Source organism: Diadema setosum, chromosome 13 (assembly GCF_964275005.1).
Source record: "Diadema setosum chromosome 13, eeDiaSeto1, whole genome shotgun sequence".
Lineage (NCBI taxonomy): Eukaryota > Metazoa > Echinodermata > Echinoidea > Diadematoida > Diadematidae > Diadema > Diadema setosum.
The window spans coordinates 34254496-34274528 of record NC_092697.1 but is presented as its reverse complement, the minus strand read 5'-3'; the positions used below and the strand labels follow the sequence as shown (position 1 = coordinate 34274528).

Sequence of the window (20033 nt, the reverse complement as noted above, 5' to 3'; positions counted from 1 at the left end):
ACGCAAGGATAGTAAATCTGCAACATTAATGTGATTAGAGGTGGGCTATAGAGGGTCAATTTTAGGTCATATTTTCAGAACATGCTCATCACACCTTAGTTTGATGACTTTTTGCCTACTGACACCATTTTTGAAAAAAAGAACGAAAAAAATGCAAAATCCGGGGTGCCCCGGCCGAAATCGTAAAAAATCCAAGATGGCCGCCGTTTTGGCTTTAAAAAGACATTTTTGGCCATAACTCGGCTATTTTTTGGTCTATTGTGATGGTTTTGGTGTCTAACCCCATGTTTTAGGGGTCAAAGAAATGGATTATCATGATAATTTTAGTGTAAAACCGAAGCTTCTACATGAAACTAACCTTTTTCCCACATTTAGGGTTGAATTTCCTTCTCCTTTACCCCTACCCCAACCGCCATTTTTTTGCCCTTTTTTCCGCATTTTTTTCAAGTCATGTTAACTACCATACTTTTGATAACAAGTTCTAGCAATCTGTTTTTTTTTTTTTTTTTTTTTTACTACCGACAATACAGCAAGAAATATACAAATAACTTACGGTATACATGTATGTGTCATGCCAATACTGGTATGTGGCTGGTGCATTCAGAATGCATGGTAACTGTGGAACCAGTATTAAATACTGTATCTGCTTTGTAGTGTCCATTAACATTTTGGTCATAAGACATTTAACAATATAAATAAATAAATATGATAATAAATAATAACAAATAACTAACATTATATATGGTTTACATATATGTGTCATGCACATATCGGTATATAGTGTGGCTTGTGCATTCAGGATGTATGGTACATTGTAACAGAAGCCAGTGCTTATACTGTATCTGCTTTGTAGTGTCCATTAACATTTTGGTCATAAGACATTTAACAATATAAATAAATAAATATAATAATAAATAATAACAAATAACTAACATTATATGGTTTACATATATGTGTCATGCACATATCGGTATATAGTGTGGCTTGTGCATTCAGGATGTATGGTACATTGTAACAGAAGCCAGTGCTTATACTGTATCTGCTTTGTAGTGCTGATAAACATTTGGTATTCAGACCCGTAGTGCATGACACATATGTAAACCACGTATAATGTAAGTTATTTGTATAGTTCTTGCTGTATTGTTGCAAGAAAACACCACATTGATAGCTAGAACTTGTTATTAAGAGTATGGTAGTTAACATGATTGAAAAAAATACGGAAAAAAAGTGCAAAAAATGGCGGTTGGGGTAGGGGTAAAGGAGAAGGAATATTTATTATCATATCTATTTATTTATATTGTTAAAGGTCTTAGGACCAAAATGTTAATAGACACTATAAAGCAGATATAGTACAATACTGGTTCCACAGTTACCATGCATTCTGAATGCACCAGCTACATACATGACCAGTATTGGCATGACACATACATGTATACCGTAAATTATTTTGTATATTTCTTGCTGTATTGTCGGTAGTAAAAAAAAAAAAAAAAAACCAGATTGCTAGAACTTGTTATTAAGAGTATGGTAGTTAACATGACTTGAAAAAAATGTGGAAAAAAGGGCAAAAAAATGGCGGTTGGGGTAGGGGTAAAGGAGAAGGAAATTTAACTCTAAATATGGGGAAAAGGTTAGTTTCATGTAGAAGCTTAGGTTTTACACTAAAAGTATCATGATAATCCATTTCCTTGACCCCTAAAACATGGGGTTAGACACCAAAATCATCACAATAGACCAAAAAATAGCCGAGTTATGGCTAAAAATGTCTTTTTAAAGCCGAAACGGCGGCCATCTTGGATTTTTTACGATTTCGGCCGGGGCACCCCGGATTTTGCATTTTTTTCGTTCTTTTTTTCAAAAATGGTGTCAGTAGGCAAAAAGTCATCAAACTAAGGTGTGATGAGCATGTTCTGAAAATGTCACCCTCTATAGCCCACCTCTAATGTGATGACATGCTATACCTAGGTTAATTTTTAGTGCAGCGTTGAGGTTTTGTGTGTTTTTTATCCTTGCAGTAACATGTTGATTACAAAGTCTCAAGGTCCTGACTGTGGTTATGTCAAATTGCCATCTCATGAAAATTTCATATTGATCAAATGTATATATTTTTTTTTTCATAAAAAGACTAATGCTTACGTATATTCCTTTCATTATGCATTGCACACTGCATGATAGTCGATGTAATCGGCTGTAATTATTGTGGATAGTAGCGAGACATTTTCATCTGTGCAATATAGGCCTGGCCCACTCATGTACACAATAGGCCTGGCCCATTCACGTACACAATAATAGTCATTTTGAAAATCAATGTTTTCAGTGCAATACAAACATTGATAATTCTTTTGTGCAGATATAAACCAAATCACGTAACTACAGGTATCATGGTCTTGCCTCTTGCCTCAGTGCATGTGAATGGCACACAAATAATTTTGTTTATTCTTTTAACCGCTAGATGCAACTCTTCACGCTAAGCCAGCTGTGAGTATGCCCAGAGTCATGTTCTAGTCATTTCTTACTATGTGCAGTTTGAGTTTTAGAGTACCTGTCTTTCAGCCTAGTGACAATTTTTTTTTTTTTTGGTCATGTGTTTGCTGCAATGAATAAAATTGCATTTTGCAGTGTGACCCAAACTGATGATTCTTAGTCTGTGAGTGGTCCCAGAATGTGTTGTGCTGAGAATTGCTCCAGTGAAGTTGAGTGCTTCACAAGAAATTAGATACGAAAAGCTTTTTATCACAGTGCCCTTGATAGCACTATAGTATGGCACTTGTCATTTCTGTATAATTATATCGTCGCTGAGGTGACAAGACCTTGTATCTCAAATTTTGGTGAAAATTACTTTTTTGGATTACTGGTCAGATAATCAGTTAAGTGGTGTCCTGTCCAAATCCTAGCTGTCTTACCCCCAAAAATGAAACCACCACAGCATGTCAAAGGAAAGGTTATCCCATTTGATATCATGCTTTGGCTGCCATGTTTTTTTGCTCTCCTAAACATTTAACATTTTGTACATACAAGGTCTTGTCCCCCCAGCGATGATACATATATCATGTGAAATTATTATTGTATGCAAAGTGGCTGTGCATCTTTATTGTGTCAGCATTGTATAAGCAAATGTAAAGAAATATCTATTTTTGTTGAAGAATATTTACAGCTTTACTTTTTTATGCAAATGTTGGAGTCCTTATATTTTAAGAATGTATGAAAGAAATCTACAATTTGAGTGAATTACAACATTAGCAAGTTCTTACTATTGTGTATTGATGTTAACAAACTGATATGATTCTTTGGATCTTAATTCTTACACAAATGTACTAGGTTGTGGCCTTTCGACTTATGAAGTTAATTGCAAGATTGAAAGATTGAAATACACTGTACATTAGTGTAGTGCATATACATAATTGAGACAAATATCTACTTTTTTAAACAGTACAGTGAAATTAAGTTGATCTGTTAGCATTATAATGTCAGTACTTACGTTCAATGCATTCCCCTTATCTAGAGATATTGTGTTGGAAATTTTGTCTCCAAAAGTCTATGTTTCAGTTCTTATGTAAGTATACACTGTCCATGTTTTTCTTTATGATGTATAAGTCAAACACATACACTCACATTCCAGCATGCCAGTCAAGATATGTAAATATTTCCAAATTCCAGTTGATGTTGACAAGGCATTAGTGACATTATTGCTTATTAATTTTTCATTGGTCTGATGTAACAATTGACTTAATGAACCAGTCTTTACCACAATCAAAAATATTTGTTTTTGATTCAGAGACTACATTTCATCGGAGTAAAGATACAGTTATGCAGCTTCGTTTGATACATTGCTGAAAGATGGGAAGAATTCAACATGATACTGTATATTTCATTTTGTCAAACTTGACGGAGGTGTGAAAGATTTCTTCCCCTCAAATTATGAGCCACTTGGAATCATTCCATGTGAAACTGTACATGTATATCCTAGTGACTCGATATGATTTTATACATTTCACACAGGTGCAAAGAATACACCCCTTTTGCTCTGCTTTATGACATTATTGTGCATGAAATAATAGCTGTAGAGTGTAAGTGTTGCTACAATATTATGCCTTTCAGTAGTATGCAATAGTATGGTTTATTCGATTATGATGCAATGTGTACATATTATTTCCTGTGTTCATAAACAATCACGATACCTCTTCAATGTAGAATGTAGATCTTCATGAAAGCAGAGAAAGTGTACATTTGGTCATTTTGGGTCAAAAAAGTAAGCAGAATAAAGAAACAGTTTGATTTTTAGTTGGTGTTTTCCACACCTGCAAAATAGCTAACAGAGAACAACTAGACATAATGGGACATAAAATTTCCATGAAATATCCAAACATCATTCGTATCTATTTTGCAATATTTGTGTTGTTTCAAAAATTTATGTTCCTTGGTGATTAGCATAAATGTTTATCTTTTTGCCTCTGTGGTATATTTTTATTTTATTTATCTTTTTATTTATTAATTTATGTATATATATTTTTTTTGTACATGCATGCGTCATTTTGTCAATTCCCCAGAAACATTTTAAAATTTCCCTGACAATAATGATTCCATAGCCGAGGTAACCTGTTCAGGGTGCTTTTCGATGCCTTCATTTTTGTTTTGCATTTTCTTTTTCAAATGTCATTTCCTGGTTTATTGTTTTTTTATCTTTTTTTCTCCTCTCCAAACAAGCAAATGGTAACGAGTTCCTTCATGTAAAGAGTTGTGCAAATGTGACATTCCCTGAAAGGGGGCGTGTCTACAAAATTATTGCTGTACCTTTTATATACAGTCACAGTGCAGCCTATAGGCTTTCAAGATTTGCCAACACAGAAAATCCTCTACATGTATCATTGACGTCATTGCACTATTACTTTTAAGATATGTCTGCATGCACAATCTTGTGCCTTGACTTAATGTAATACAGTTTTGACTCATTTTATAGGAGTTGTATGACTCGCCCCTGCTATGACACATGATAGTGATACTTGTAGTTACAGCACTGATAGTGATAATAGTCACAACAATGATGTATAGTGAAAGTAACAGCAGTGATTAGATACAATGAAATGATGTAATGCTTACAAAATGGACAATTGTTGCTGGATAGACTTTATTTTGCTGTGTTGTAAGAGTGAAGACACAAAGAGAGGAAAATGTTTGTGTGTTTGATTTTCTGAAATATGAGAGAACCTTGCAGAAGATGCACTCTATGCGATGTTTCAAGTATAGAGTGTACTGTATGTGTAGCTTACAATAAAAGGTTAAAGTGCCCAAAGTGTCAAAGTCTTGCCTGTATTTGTGGGTATTTTACTGCATGTATATGCTGGGCTCGGACCCCCCCCCCCCCCCACACACACACACACATACACACACGCACAAGATGTGATGAAATCGTCTGCTGTATGGTACAGTATCAGCACAAAAAACAACATCAACAAAAACAAAAGCTGAACCAAGCCTTCACAAGATGTCAATGTGTAGCACTCTCTATTTCTGTTCTCTTTTTTTTTCGATATTGCGTTTCAACGAACAGTAAAATGAAATAATTACACGTCACAATTGCAAGAACACAATACAACATAATCAAGATATGTAAGAAAGCTTGCACTTTTGACGGTTCAAGCTCAAGGTTTTCATAGCACTTGTAATTACCACCTCCGAGCGGCAAAACCTCTTGGTAAAAGAATGTGGATAATAATGGGAATTTATATACTAAAGGGGAATTCCAGACGAATTTCATACCTTCACATCATGCAGTACATAAATCGACAGCTCCATATACAAATTTGTGGGTTTTAATGTGGTCCTAGATCAGAGAAATCTATACACTGTACTCTAAAAACCTCAAACAAATTACACTGAACGAAGATGATGACATAAAAGGCTCGCACATTTCAAATGTAGCATTGTAATTGTGTAGAATTTATGCACACTTTCTTATTTTGTTCTGCTTCCTTGAGCCCCCATTCATGCATTCTTATGGTGAAGCGTGCTATAAAATGTCATCATCCTTGTTTATTGTGATTTCTTATGAAGTTTGAAAACATTCTCTTTCCATATCCCCATCACTATAAATCCTGAAACTCTGCATCCAATAAAACCAAATTATAGTTGTTCAAAGGTAAAAATCACTCTGAAAATCCTCCGGAATTCTTTCAGGGTTCCCCTGGTACTGCGCACATCTTTATGCAGATCTCTGGATACCTATCATGTATGTATTTACTGAATTAAAACATCCCATATGCATGTATCAAAGAAATAAGCCACTTGTTTAAACTGATTTTGTCCATTGGGAATCTCTTCTTTTTACATCTTCAGTACATGTACTTGAACAAGCGTGACGTCTGAACAGTACTCAAATTCTGTAAGTGATTACTTGTTACACACCTACCTGATCTATAATACCTGAGTAATCAAAATACGCATAATGTACAGGACCAAAATATCAATACTCTGTATGAAATAAAATTTATAATCATACATGCATAGATATTAATGCATGAACATAAATTTCATATTTGTCTTCAAATGGCGTTAATGCGCAATACACTATGATCATTTTATTACAATCATTAACATTTGCCATTCACACAGTATAGTTACAAAGAAAGTAAATCACACAGGATGTAAATATTGTTACAATATCCGCAAACAAATTTTACTCGATCGAAAACAACGCATGGGCGGAACTGTGATATTTTGACCACATCAAATTCCACGACTTATCCTGCGTTTAGGACATAACTTGTGAGATTTCCTTATGCGCTAGGAAACAACAGACTAAAAGTACCAAATTTAGGAAGAAATGTACTAAAGCTTCTGAATACATGATGTATCCCTCTACAGTTGATGTAATCTCGTGGTAAGATTTTTAGCAAAGCCCGGCAGAACTTTAATATTCAAGCTTGTGGCATTTGAGTCCTGACCGTCCTCTTTTCGGAATGCGCTATTTTCCATTATATATATTTACCTCATTCAATGTTATTTTCAAATGATTTGAATTGCGTAGAAAAAAGATTGAATTAATCATAGAATGTTTTTCTTCGACAAAGATTGACAGTAAGTTGATTCATAATAGTGGGAACTTTATATCTTCCCCGCCCTGCATTGTTTGCTGTATGAAAATACGTCATTTAATTTTCAAGTTATTGGAATCGCATAGACAACACAATCGTCCAAGAATTACAGAAAGTTGATTCCCAATGCCGGGACGAGTTTCTAGTTATTCCGTCGTGACATTTTGTAGGTGTGATGCGAGGTCTGACAACGCCTCTGTATGTGCACTTTGAATCTTATTTAGGTTTTGAACACTGCTGGCAATTCATACACTATTATTTACAAATAGTATAGTGACGTGCTAAGAATCATCAGCAGCTTTTTATACAAATATCATCCATCATGGAAGGTCATCAGTTAATCTGAAAGAATGAACTGCGCTCTCACCTGCGTTTCCCTGCTTGATTTCCCTTTTCCCTGCTACACAGTTTCGTCATGGTCATTTTCATTCGCCGTTATCGTGTCTTGCTCATAGTCCGCCTTGTATCTCCTTTCCCTACTGAAACTTCTTCCAAGTGATTGATTTCCATTTTTACTCGATTTACTTCCAATTTCTTTCTAAAGTAATCTACGTTCAATTGTGAAGCTCCACTACCAATTAGCCATGTTACCTGCATGGTAAATTTACATAATCGTACGCGTTATATATAGATCATCCTGCGCTATCATCCTAGCATATTTCTATTTTTGTTGTATAGTCAGGAAGGAAACAAGATTTGAGTAGATAATGTAAATCAGGAAAAAAAAAGAAAAAAAAAAGATAGAATGCCATTACCTTTGACATCATGGCAATGTAACTTTAATTTTCAGGGACAGATCAAAGTAAAACGTATCCCGGTGATTCTTTTTTTCCCCCCAAACTGTTTAAACGTTAAGTTTTGCAAATAATCCTTGCATCGCAATGAGATGAGCAAAAGTTTAAGTTTGAACCTGATATCGGGAATAATATTCTCACTGTTAGACTCACGATTACTGTAATCCATTTCCTGTACGTGAACAGCGGTAGGCCTACTCAAATTATTCTCATACTTCGTAGCCGGCTACTTCCGCTTATAAAAGAACGCCATTTATACGGAATAAATTTGTTCTACATAGTCTGGGGGCGTTTCATAAAGCTGCAATGTATTCTTAAAGTTTCGAACAACTTACGAGCGACTGGTGATCAGTTCTTGTGCTGAATTATTGAAATTCTGGTATGTATAGCACATCAAAACTGATCACTAGTCGCTCGTACGTTGTTCGTAACTTTAAGAACATGAAGAACAGCTTTATGAAACACCCCCCTGATCAGATTATCAAATTCATATTAATCACGTTCTTAGAAAGGGTATACTCTATCTCATTTTATAGGCATATCAGTAACTTCCGCATAGAATTATATAAGATCTTAATAGACATTTAAGTAGATATTCCCATAATTCTTGCGCACCAGCCATGCGGTGATCCTACACTGGAACCCAAACTGGAACTTCGGCCTACGGATGCCGACGTATGACGGGCAAAAGAGGTCGCAAGGTTGAAGACATCTAATACCTGACACGGTATAGGTCCACGGACGTGTCTCGTGCTGCACTAAACTCGACAGTTCACGTACACTTCGAATGAGTCTAGATAGGACTTGACTATGGTGTAAATAAACTCGTACTGCGCCTGGAAAGCCAAGTTATAAGGAGAGAATATTTTGAAGAAAAAAAAAAAGATAACTATAAATGAAATACTTTGTATTGCGAGGAGCCTTTTTGAATCAATCCGTTTATAAAAGTTGCATCATTTTCCCCAAAGATTACTATGGCTCACAAATCGCTGCTTCATTGAATGCCTCGAGTATGCGGGAGTAAAAGATCCAAGTAACCTCAGTACTGTTCCCCCCCCCCCCAAAAAAAAAAAAAAAAACAACAACAACAAACAAACAAACAAACACAAAAAAGCACAAAAAACAACAACATAGCAACAAAAAAAAAAAAAACCCCGTCGTTTTACCTCATTTCTAGCTACTTAGTGTCTCCTTAAGGTGTTCAAGAATCTAAAAATGAATAATTGCTAGTTTTGATACATCCAATCATAGTGTGCTTGTGAGAACACATCCATACGACAGAGCGCGTTTTTAAATGTCATAATATTATATAATCATCATATCAGTATAGAGACTGGCGTGAAGGAAGGACAGGGCTTACCAGCGATGCTACGGCCCCCTGTCTCACGGCCCTCAGTCTCTTACAGGCCTGGAAGACGTCGATCACCCTCTCGGCTGCGAGTCGGTCTAAGACGGACGAGGCAGCGACAAAGGTACCTGTTGCTCCTTCACCATCCCTGGATGCAATGTGACGATGGAATATTCGTAGCTGAACTATTTTTTTTTTTTTTTTTTTTACCACTGAATACATTGCAGCGAAATGGTGATTTTATGTTTACCCTCATATCATTTCAAATAGTCTTATATAGCCACGGAATATGGAAATCATAAGAAGCTATCTACTGAGAAATTTGATGGCAAAATGATGGACAGCACTGTTCCAATCTTAAGATAGTAACTTTAGAAATCAGACGGATTTGGAAATTATATAAATATATTATTCATAATCTAATGTCAGTGTTACGGGTATCACATTCAACACCGACTGGTTAAACAAATCTTCCTTGCGTTCGAGGTGGTTATCAGCACATCAATACTTCTTAAAAAGTGATTTTAGTTTCATAACATTATTGCTCTCGAAATAATTAGTCATCCCCCTTCCAAAGAATTTATATCATGTATTGTAGTATATGATTATGTATGAAGAATTATATATGAAGAAGATGGAGAAATAGAGAAGAAGTTCAGAAGAAGAAAGAGAGAGGCTTCAACAACATTTGAACAAAGAAAAAAGAATGATCGTCACCCGCAGTGTACTAAGATGGGCGTACTCTTGCCCCTGGAGCCGTTCAAACCGATGGCTCTCTGATGGAGCTCCACGACAGACTCTGGAGATGAGGCGACCTCAGCAGCAAGCGGCCACGTGGTCAGCTCTAGTTGGTGTACGGTCCGATCACGTGACTATTTCATACACAATTAATGCAAATGATCACTCACCAGGGAGTCCTAAATGCACAACTATAGCACTAATTCTCTCAGGTTTTGCATTCTATCTGCAGCTCTGTCTTCGTTTCTGTCGACGAGGATTGTTTTTCAAGACCAGAGACAATTACTAGCCTTTTGTCAAGGCCCTCTCGCTGTATGATGACTACGGAAAAAACAGGCGAGCGCGACAGCGCGCAGTCCAACTCGGCTGAGCTCACTTCGTTCGCTCCATTCGCTCACCACCATACAGCGAGAGGGCCTTGGCAAAAGGCTGGGAGACAATGATTTCGCTGTCTGGGAAGTCAATATACCTTGTCAGTGTACCCATAGTGTATCTATTATATCTGAATGTGGATGTTATCAACGATAACACTAATAACGATTATAATAAGATAATCAGTTGCCTTGCCGTCTTGCTATTAAACCTACAATCAAGTATGAAGGGTGATTTTTTTTTAAACTCCGAATGTGACCATTGCACTGATCAATGCACCGTCGTCACCGTGACCATCATCATAATCATCATCGTCGTCGTCGTCATTGACATCATTAACATTTGAATGTGAATATTTGCGGTCGTTTTGATCTTCTGTAATAGCCAGTTAAAGGGGCATTCCAGACGATTTTCATAATTTCACATCATGTAGTACATAAATCAACAGCTCTATGTACAGATTTGTGGAATTTATTCTGGTCTTTAAGCAGAGAAATCAATACTCTGAAAAACCCAAAACAAATTACACTAAACAAAGATGATGACATAGAGACTCACATATTTTAGAAATGTAGCAATGTAATTCCATTACAATATCACATGCTTAACAAGTTCACCTGTATAGAATTTAGGCATGCTTTCTTCTTTTGTTCTGCTTCCTTGAGCCTCGACTCATGCATTCTTATAGTGAGGCTGCCATGTCATCATCCTTGTTCACTGTGATTTGTCATAAATTTTGAAAACATTCCTATTCCTCACCCCAATCACTGTAAATTCTGAAACTCTGTACTCAGTATAACTAATTTATAGTTGTTCAAATGTTAAAGTCTGAAAATCACCTGGAGGTCTCCTTAAAGAGAGAAGAATTTAAAATATTGACAAAACGTCGTGGCCCACATTCAATGTGTACCCAGAGTTATAAAGCAATATCGATACCGATTACCGAACACGAAGATATTTAACAATTATGTCGCGACAGAGATCACTACACCGGAGAAACTGAAGAGGGGCTTATAGTAATGTTTATCAAGTGCTAAAGACAGACAATTTCACGGTTTACAGATGTGAATTGTTCATTTGTCTGTAATTAATGGGAAAATGTGTTCTAGTGCACTTGAATGAATATCCGAACATGCTGAAAGAGTCTTCATTTGCCTTGGATTGCTGGCTATCTCTGTTGAAATCCTCCCTAGCAAAACAATTGAGGAACGTACACAGTCACATATAAAGCTCCAATAGAAAACCAAATTTATCATTACACTATTCAGATTAAGCTGGAAACCCTTGTAAAAAAGTACCATTAAGTACCATGGTATTACTATGGTATTACCATGGTATTACCATAGTAACCATGGTAAATTAATTTGTACCATAGTACTACCATAGTACTACCACAGAAGTACCGTACGGAATAGGAAAGTACTATTTGAAAATATAGAAGTACCATAATGTACCATAGTACTACCATGAATGTACCATAGATGTTACGGTATTACAATGAAATTACAATATGGTTGATGTTATACTGAACAGAGTGCCATCCTCACACGTGATACTTTCCTGGTTCTCCATAGTACTTTCATGGTTCTCTGTGATACTTTCATAGTACTCCATGGTACTCTTGGACATTTTCATTGCACTTTGTGGTACTTTCACAGTTCTCTATGGTACTTTCATGGTACCTTATGGTACTTGTTTGACTGGCATATGGTACTGCTACCATAATCTTGCAAAGTTGACTGTACAATTGCCCCAAGAAAGTCAAAAACATTGAAAATGATAATTTCCTCTTTAATAATCTAATCACTTAAGCTTGGCCTTTCATAGCATTGGAATATTGTTATACAAGTGATTCTGTAGTTTGCAAAAACTATGAATTAGGCATTAAACAGCCCAGTAAGATTTCCACATTTTTCCTCATTTTTTTATTACATTTTACTTGCCTATATATATGGGTAAGTGAATTTCTTCATTTTAATTTGTTCACTTGCCCGATATAAGATTTTACTAGCCCCGGGAAAGTGTGCAAGTGATTGTGTCAGGCCCTGTTTTACTTCAAATACTGAGTAGTTGAAATGCGCGCAACTCGAAGGATTACACTGCTGTAGGTTTTTTCTAACACACACATACACAGTTACAAGTGTACATAGCTTTTCAACATCTACCGTAGATGGATGCTTATTTGTGTGTATACATTGTACAGGCATTGCAGGCTAGACGTACCCTTGATGCCCAGGTCACTTCCTGTCTGCAATGTCATGTGATGTCTGGTTTTTATGCAAATGAGGTAATAATGAATAATTATCTTTATGACAGCCAATTATTTTAAGTTACGTAATATATTCAGTATTCTTTAGCCAATCAAAATAGTTTTGCCTTTGTGGCCATTGAGAGCTGCGCTTGCGCTTGCAGGGTACATGCAGCAGGCCCCAAAATTTAGTCAGTCCTGCTGCAACTTTCATAGAGTGATCACCAGTGCGTCTCTATTCTGCTTTAATAGATCTGGCACGTGCTTGTGACTCGGGCACACGATACTGTCAGTGATGAGTTTTTATTGACTTTGAGATTAGCTACTTCACTGTAGGTCACCTACTCGATCGGTCTACGTAGACCTCAGTTGTGTTCTGCACAGTTGCCTATATACTGATTCTGGTGGTGGATTCATATTTTGGACTGAGCATTATTTTTGGATAATTCCAACCCCGGAATAGCAGGCACTCCTGTGACGCTAGATTACTGCTAGAATCTACCAAGGTTTTTTATCAGTCGTACATCGCCCTAGCCTACGCACTGTGTAGACTTCTGATTGGACATTGACAGTAGTATGCAGTATCACATCAGGCTAGGCTATCTCCGTGGCGTATAGGGAGCTAACCTCGCATTGGTCCCTACACTGACGTCTGAACCTGCCATCATTGCAGTACTCGTGCACAGCAGGGTCCCTTCTTGGTTTAAAGCTGTTTCTTTCGACGACGCGGGCGCCCAGCACGGCAGTGAACATCAGTGAACAGTGAATACCACCCTCCTAGTTTTATCGTCAGCGGTCAGAGTTTTCTTCCAAGATTTTACGGATGATTTCTAGCGCCTGTGGCTGTGTTACTGTCAGATCTAACTGTCGACGGGACTGCTACCGACATATCGACTACCGCACTAGTGCTGGACTATCCTAGCAGGTAGCTTTTATTATTAGGTCTTAGATTTATACTTGGTACAACCATGTACTACAATCCATGTTTGTAAACAGCGGCGGCCTCCCGCTATATAAACAGTGCCTGTAGTTAAGCTGTACTACTATACTAGAAAAAGTAACAGTCCCTGCTGGTTAACGTGCGTACTGTAGTGTAGGGCCTACAGTCTGTATCCTGGTATATAGGATAGGCTATCTAACGTTAGTCTATACTGTTTTAGTCTCAGTTTTGTCGGCCATTGTGATTAGAACATATGTAGGTTACGTTAATGTTACAGTTTAAGCGGCGGCCTTCCGCTATATAAACAGTGCCATGCACAGCTGTATACTTGTCAACCAGTTTTAAGGTTAAGCGGCGGCCTTCCGCTATATAAACAGAGCCACAGCTTACTTGTCAACCACAATTTAAGAACTAACTGTAGACACGCTGTGTTTTCTCTGGATTTATTTTTGATGGCTGATGCCTCATAAATAAAAATGGTTTAAGCCAGATATCTTGAACAGTATACCGACCAGTACCAAAGCCTTCGTTTAATTGCGTGGTGTAACATTTAGTGTAAAGCCTAGAAATCTACCTGTGAATCCCGTGATCAAAAGTGTGGGGTGAATGGGCATGTGGAGTCCTTGGATTTTAGTTGTTTTTTTTTTTTTTTACTTTGAGCTGCACTGAGAAAACATTCATGTGAATGGTGTGTGTGTGTGTGAATTTATTGAAGTCAGTGATCAATACTTTTGGTTACGTTTCATCTGACATCACACACTCATTTAATACTTGCTAGGTATCTCATAGTACATCGAAATACAACAGCACCAAACCCACTAAATCATATTACTTCATATACTATCTCCACAAGGTCATGCAGACGTGCAATGGCATAGATTATTGCTTATAATGAGCATTTCTCAAGCTACCACAATTAGCCATGCAAAGCATATATGATAAGATATGAGGTGAGTGGGTTGAACTTAAAGTATTATTTTGTGCTAGTAGTATACTAGTGTAGTTCTGTGGATGATGTGATACTATGTGATACTTGAAGTACTGTGGTACTAGCATGGAAGGACCGTGGTACCACCATGGAAGAACCGTGGTACTACCGTCTGGATGTACCGTGGTACTACCGTGGATGTACCGTGGTAGTACCGTGAGATGTACCGTGGTACTACCGTGGAAGTACCGTGGTACTACCGTGGATGTACCGTGGTACTACCGTGGTAGTACCGTGGAAGTACTGCGGTAGTACCGTGGATGTACCGTGGTACTACCGTGGTACTACCATGGATGTACCGTGGTAGTACCGTGGTACTACCGCGGTACTACCGTGGTACTACCGTGGAAGTGCTACCATGAAAGAATGGTACTCATGGCATGGAAGTACCATGGTAATGAATGGTACTACCGTGGTACAACCATGGTAATACTATGGTATTACCATGGTATTTTTACCATGGTAAATCCATGGTAAATGTACTGCCTTCATCTGTCAATTTACCATCCTATGGTAATACTATGGTATTACCATTGTAAAAGTACTATGGTAAAACCATGGTAATACATGGTAATACTATGGTATTACCATGGTATTTTTACCATGGTAAATCCATGGTAAATGTACTGCCTTCATCTGTCAATTTACCATCCTATGGTAATACTATGGTATTACCATTGTAAAAGTACTATGGTAAAACCATGGTAATACATGGTAATACTGTGGTATTACCATGGTATTTTTACCATCGTAAATCCATGGTAAATGTACTGCCTTCATCTGTCAATTTACCATCCTATGGTAATACTATGGTATTACCATTGTAAAAGTACTATGGTAAAACCATGGTACTTTTTTATAAGGGAAAAAGTCCCTCTCACCAAGAACTACCTCAGAAGGGAAGTAATAGATAAGTACTACACGGTATTAACTGAGGGAAGTATCATGGAAATTGCAACGCTAACTGTAAAGGCTCAGCTTTACCTGGGAAGAAGTGCTGCTGAGTTTAAACGTCCTGCTGGAAAAGTTTCTATCAAGGTCTTCTTCCGTGAGAGATACGACAAACGGACCGTAAGCCGCCTCGCGTTGGTGCCCATCGGGCCAGTACTGGGCCATACTCTGGAAAAGACGAGAACATCTAAGACTCTTAGCGATGCCTTTGAAAGTTTTCCGCAAGATTTCTAGTAAGGTGCAATAAACGGTTCTTTCATGGCAGTCTAATGATTGTTGTTGTTTTTTTTTTTCAATTTTGCTCTGTATTTTCTTCTACCTGTATTGTTTGTACCTGGCAAGCGGAAAGACAGAATGCGCAACATTGACAAACGTATCGGCCTACGGTCCTGGTAGTTTCTTCATTTTCTAAGGAAGAACAATTAAATGAAATCTACCTCGCATCAAAACAGAGCGCCGAGTAAATACTGCACTGTCAGCGTAATCTCATTTGATAGGCAGGATTTATTTTGCTCTACGAACATTAGAAAAGGAAGTGTACTCAATCAACCCTTGCGATACAGGGAAAGCCTTTATTGTTAATTAACTGGTGAAATGAAATCTTTATTCTTTCAATTAGTCCACTTGTGTGAGTTGCGGACGAAGTATGTACAACGTAGAATAGAAAAAGGTTATCGTCACATTCATCACCAGTGCCTGGAAAGGAACAAACGATGCTGGAAGAATAATGTTCATTTATGCTGAATAAGCGGCGCTGGCAATCATAAGAACATACCTTGTGCTCAGAAGACCGTCCATTCAACATGACAATGGTAGTGATGTTATAGTCGTAGACCAATCTCCAGAAATCCACTACTGTGTGAGGAAGTGGTGACTGTGTCCCGATGAATGCATCTTTTCTCGTGTATCCCTAGAAACCAAGAAAAAACAACTTGATATAAACTAAATACAAGAGATTAGCACATATTGCACTGCTTCTCAGGGAGAAAATAAAACTTGCATATGAGCGATGGAAAACCAACTTAATACAGAATTCTTAAAAAGCAACGACTCAAATTGTAATCTTATCCAACGTTGGATGTAGATTTTTTTCTTAAGCTTTGACTAAAGTGGTATTTATGATAATAACAGTGATTAATGACCGTGCTCCATAGAATTTCTTGTATTTCTAAAAAAACAACAACCAAAAAACAAACAAACAAATAAACAACTCATTCTGGCGAGTGAAAGCGCAATAACTCCATCTTTAAACACAGCCACTCATGGAAAACTGCAATGATGTTCGTGTTCAACACCATATCAACGCACTTTGCGCAGAGGAGACTCGTTTTGGACAATAAAACGTTAAAGGGCCCCTGAAATCCAAATGCATGTTGATTTGTGTTGATTTATGATACCCTCAACATCACTTTTTGCGGTGAAACGGATATCTAGAAACATTCCATATATTTTTAACGATTTTTCTCCTATTTTTCTTCAGATTACTTGGGAACGCCCACAAAAAACCCCTTCCAAACCAATATTCCTCAGATGACCTCATCTGTCAATCATTGCTAAAGTACTGAAATGTTTAACAAAAGACATTGGAATGTACCTTCCCCTCGACTCAGCATAACTTGCATATTCCCTCGCCATGTCTTTTGTTAGTAACATTGATATCACAGAAAACATGCAAGTTATGCCTTTAAGAGCAGGAAAACGAATCTTACATCAAGTGTTTGCACACAAAACAAAGACGCACTTCACAATGCAGGAAATTAATGTCATTATACATAATAATCCGGCGTATTTATAGATCCCTATATAGGTCTAAAGCACGCGCTATCATTATTAAAGTTAATGATATGTTTACGATGTACCATAAGTACTTTGCAATTAAAAAAAGAATAAAGAAGGGAGCAGATGGAGGAAGAAGGGAGAGTAGATTTGAAGAAGGGCAGCCTATGAATATACGAATATCATAACCTTATTTCTGCTGGCTGTGTTACAAAGCTTCAATCAATTTTTATGATGAGATGCCATACCGTTCATTGAAAGATCGTCATACTCACAGGCAAGAACGAGGCGTTGATGTAGTTAGTTCCATTCTCTACTTCAGTACTAAGATACGGCCTCGACTTGTCCGCTGAACATCAGGTTAAAATGAAATAAGAATCACATTTCACTTCGGGAATTGCAAATTATGTATGCAGATTTACCCGGAAGAGGAAACTCTTCCACAGGGTCCATTTCAATTTAATGTACACACTAAAAACTAGCGGTACAATTGGGGTAGGCGTTTCCGCCTGCGTACCCGTATCGGGCTTGTGAGCAAGTAAGTTCGTCTAGGGGTACTCGTCGGTACTGGAACGGGTAGGCATCCATGAGGGTAGGTGTTCCTACTTGTCGGTACCGTGAATAGTCTTGACACAAAGACCAATTATGCATGCACATGTTACATTACATCTTGGTAGTGGATACAACGGTTATGTCAAAGTACACATTTTGCATATTTCGGTATACCTAAAACTTGCAAGTACCGTGTTTTAAGACAAAGTGTCAATACACCTGCAATCTTGGAAATGTTTTTCGGGGGCTTTACGGTTGTTCAAATCACGTTCTGATAACGAGAATACCTACCGCCAAACTAGTTGACCAATAAGCGAAAAGAAGGAAATCAATTCCTGCGATTATCAAAAACCAGCGTTATTTTCTGAATAATATACTCAATTAATTAATTTAATTACATAAAAAATTGCTAAAAATGTTTACAAAATAATCGTTCATGACATATTTACTTAAAAATTTATGTATGATTATTTTAGTTATTCTTTTTTTCTTCATCTGTACAACTCGCCAAGTTGGCCACTCATTCAAATATCTGGAGCGGCGATGACGTGTCGCCGAGCGGTAGGTTTTCACGCAGGATGATCGCGTTGCATACAGCTTGCACGTAACCGAATGTAACCGAGGAACAAAATCTGTCGATCATCAAGCTAACTAGCGAGATTAAACATTTATTATCGCACTTCAACTGGTAAAAAACGTGCAACTGCAAGGATCTTCAATTCAAGCACGCAGTGGACAGAAGGCCATTAACTGATGCATGCACAACTTCGACACTAGACCAGACGTGTTGACCACTTCTCGTAATGTCACGGTGAGTGCATGATCATGACGGATCACAACGGACTTACAAAGAGTCTGTCTGAGGATCTAAAGACATTGTTAGCTAGAATATTCTTTGTATATATAGTGTCTAGACCACTAACAGTTCTAAGGCCTGTTTGTCGAAATGTTGTCTACAGTCCCAACAATAACATTACAGCCAAACTATACAGTACAGTGGTGCAGTGTTACTGTTTACTTAACTGCGACTAACTATACACAGCCCAGTCGCCGCTGTACAATTAACAGCGTCTGGTCGGGCTAAACTGCGACCAGCTGCCCCATACGCATAGCGTACACACTGCACTGTACTGAATAGTAGTGCTAACTGCGACCAGCCCCAACGCGAGAATAGATGTGTACAAGGAGCGCCCAGGGGTTAGGGTTGTGCAGTGGCAGTAGAGCTCTAGTCTATGTCACTGTATGTGATGGTGCACAAGTTATACCAAGCAAGATATACGATTAAAACATGGGCACCAAAACATATGTTCCATGTGCGAGTCAAAAAATACTCATGAATTGCAGCATCCTGTCTCCCAACAGGAGTCTTTTTAAAATTTATTCTCCTAATCGCTGGTTTGAGTGGAAGGGGAGCATCTTGAAAGGCAGCAATGGTTTGTGCTGTTACTGGGCTGCTTTAGATGGTAAGGTTAGACAGTTGCATCCCTCTACGGAAAGAGTTCCTTGTAACCGTCATAAAATTGCGTTTCGATAGCCCAGTGTGTGACATCTAACATAGACCACAGACTACAGGATACCTTTGGTTTACGTGTCATACACATACAACGCGTGGCCGTTTGAATTTAATTTACCATTGAAAGGGCGGATCCAGAGGGGGGTGCACCGGGCGCCTGCTCCCTCTTTATTAGATTGAACCAAAACAAAGAAATAATAAGTTAAATAGGGGGGGTGGGGGGGGGGGGAGCCTGCATCTCCCATTTGATTTTGTAAAGACCCCTCCCCTTTACAGAATTATTGTACCCACCCCTGATTTAGTCAAGTGAACCACACTGAATCAAGTGAATTGCACTGTCTTAACAAGTTAGTCTATCACCTTATCTTATCATTTTCTCATGGCCGATTGAGTTCAAACTTTTATAATAGGGTCTATAGATTCTATTGTAATCGGAATTAATAAGCCGGATGGACACAAGGCAGACCAAGACTAAGTGATGTCTAGTCAACTACATAGACTTGGTAGATCTCTAATACAATGTATTAATAGTCTAACTTCTAAGATATACAGAGTCTGATGACTGGATGGAATTTGTAATTGAAATATAAATCCAAATGCTGACTGTGCCAAGAGTGTAAAGATCTTCCATTGAATGAAATTTCATTCTTCGTATGCATTGATAGGCCTTCATTCCCGTGGATACAGTCAACACAATTGTAACATTGCATGTAAAAGGGAAT

General features: G+C 37.8%; 1 protein-coding gene across 1 annotated transcript in view; it reads right to left on the bottom strand.

The window, feature by feature from the left end:
- Positions 1–8617: 8617 nt before the first annotated feature.
- The window catches only part of LOC140236613 (receptor-type tyrosine-protein phosphatase T-like), a 31131-nt gene continuing 19715 nt past the window's right edge, over positions 8618–20033 (bottom strand). The window contains exons 11-16 of the mRNA XM_072316534.1: positions 17522–17595; positions 16246–16380; positions 15504–15638; positions 9951–10105; positions 9246–9381; positions 8618–8721 (exon numbers count right to left, since the gene is read on the bottom strand). Of these exons, the coding sequence (XP_072172635.1) occupies positions 8644–8721; positions 9246–9381; positions 9951–10105; positions 15504–15638; positions 16246–16380; positions 17522–17595 (713 nt within the window). The 3' untranslated portion in view covers positions 8618–8643. The remainder of the gene's footprint in view (positions 8722–9245; positions 9382–9950; positions 10106–15503; positions 15639–16245; positions 16381–17521; positions 17596–20033) is intronic.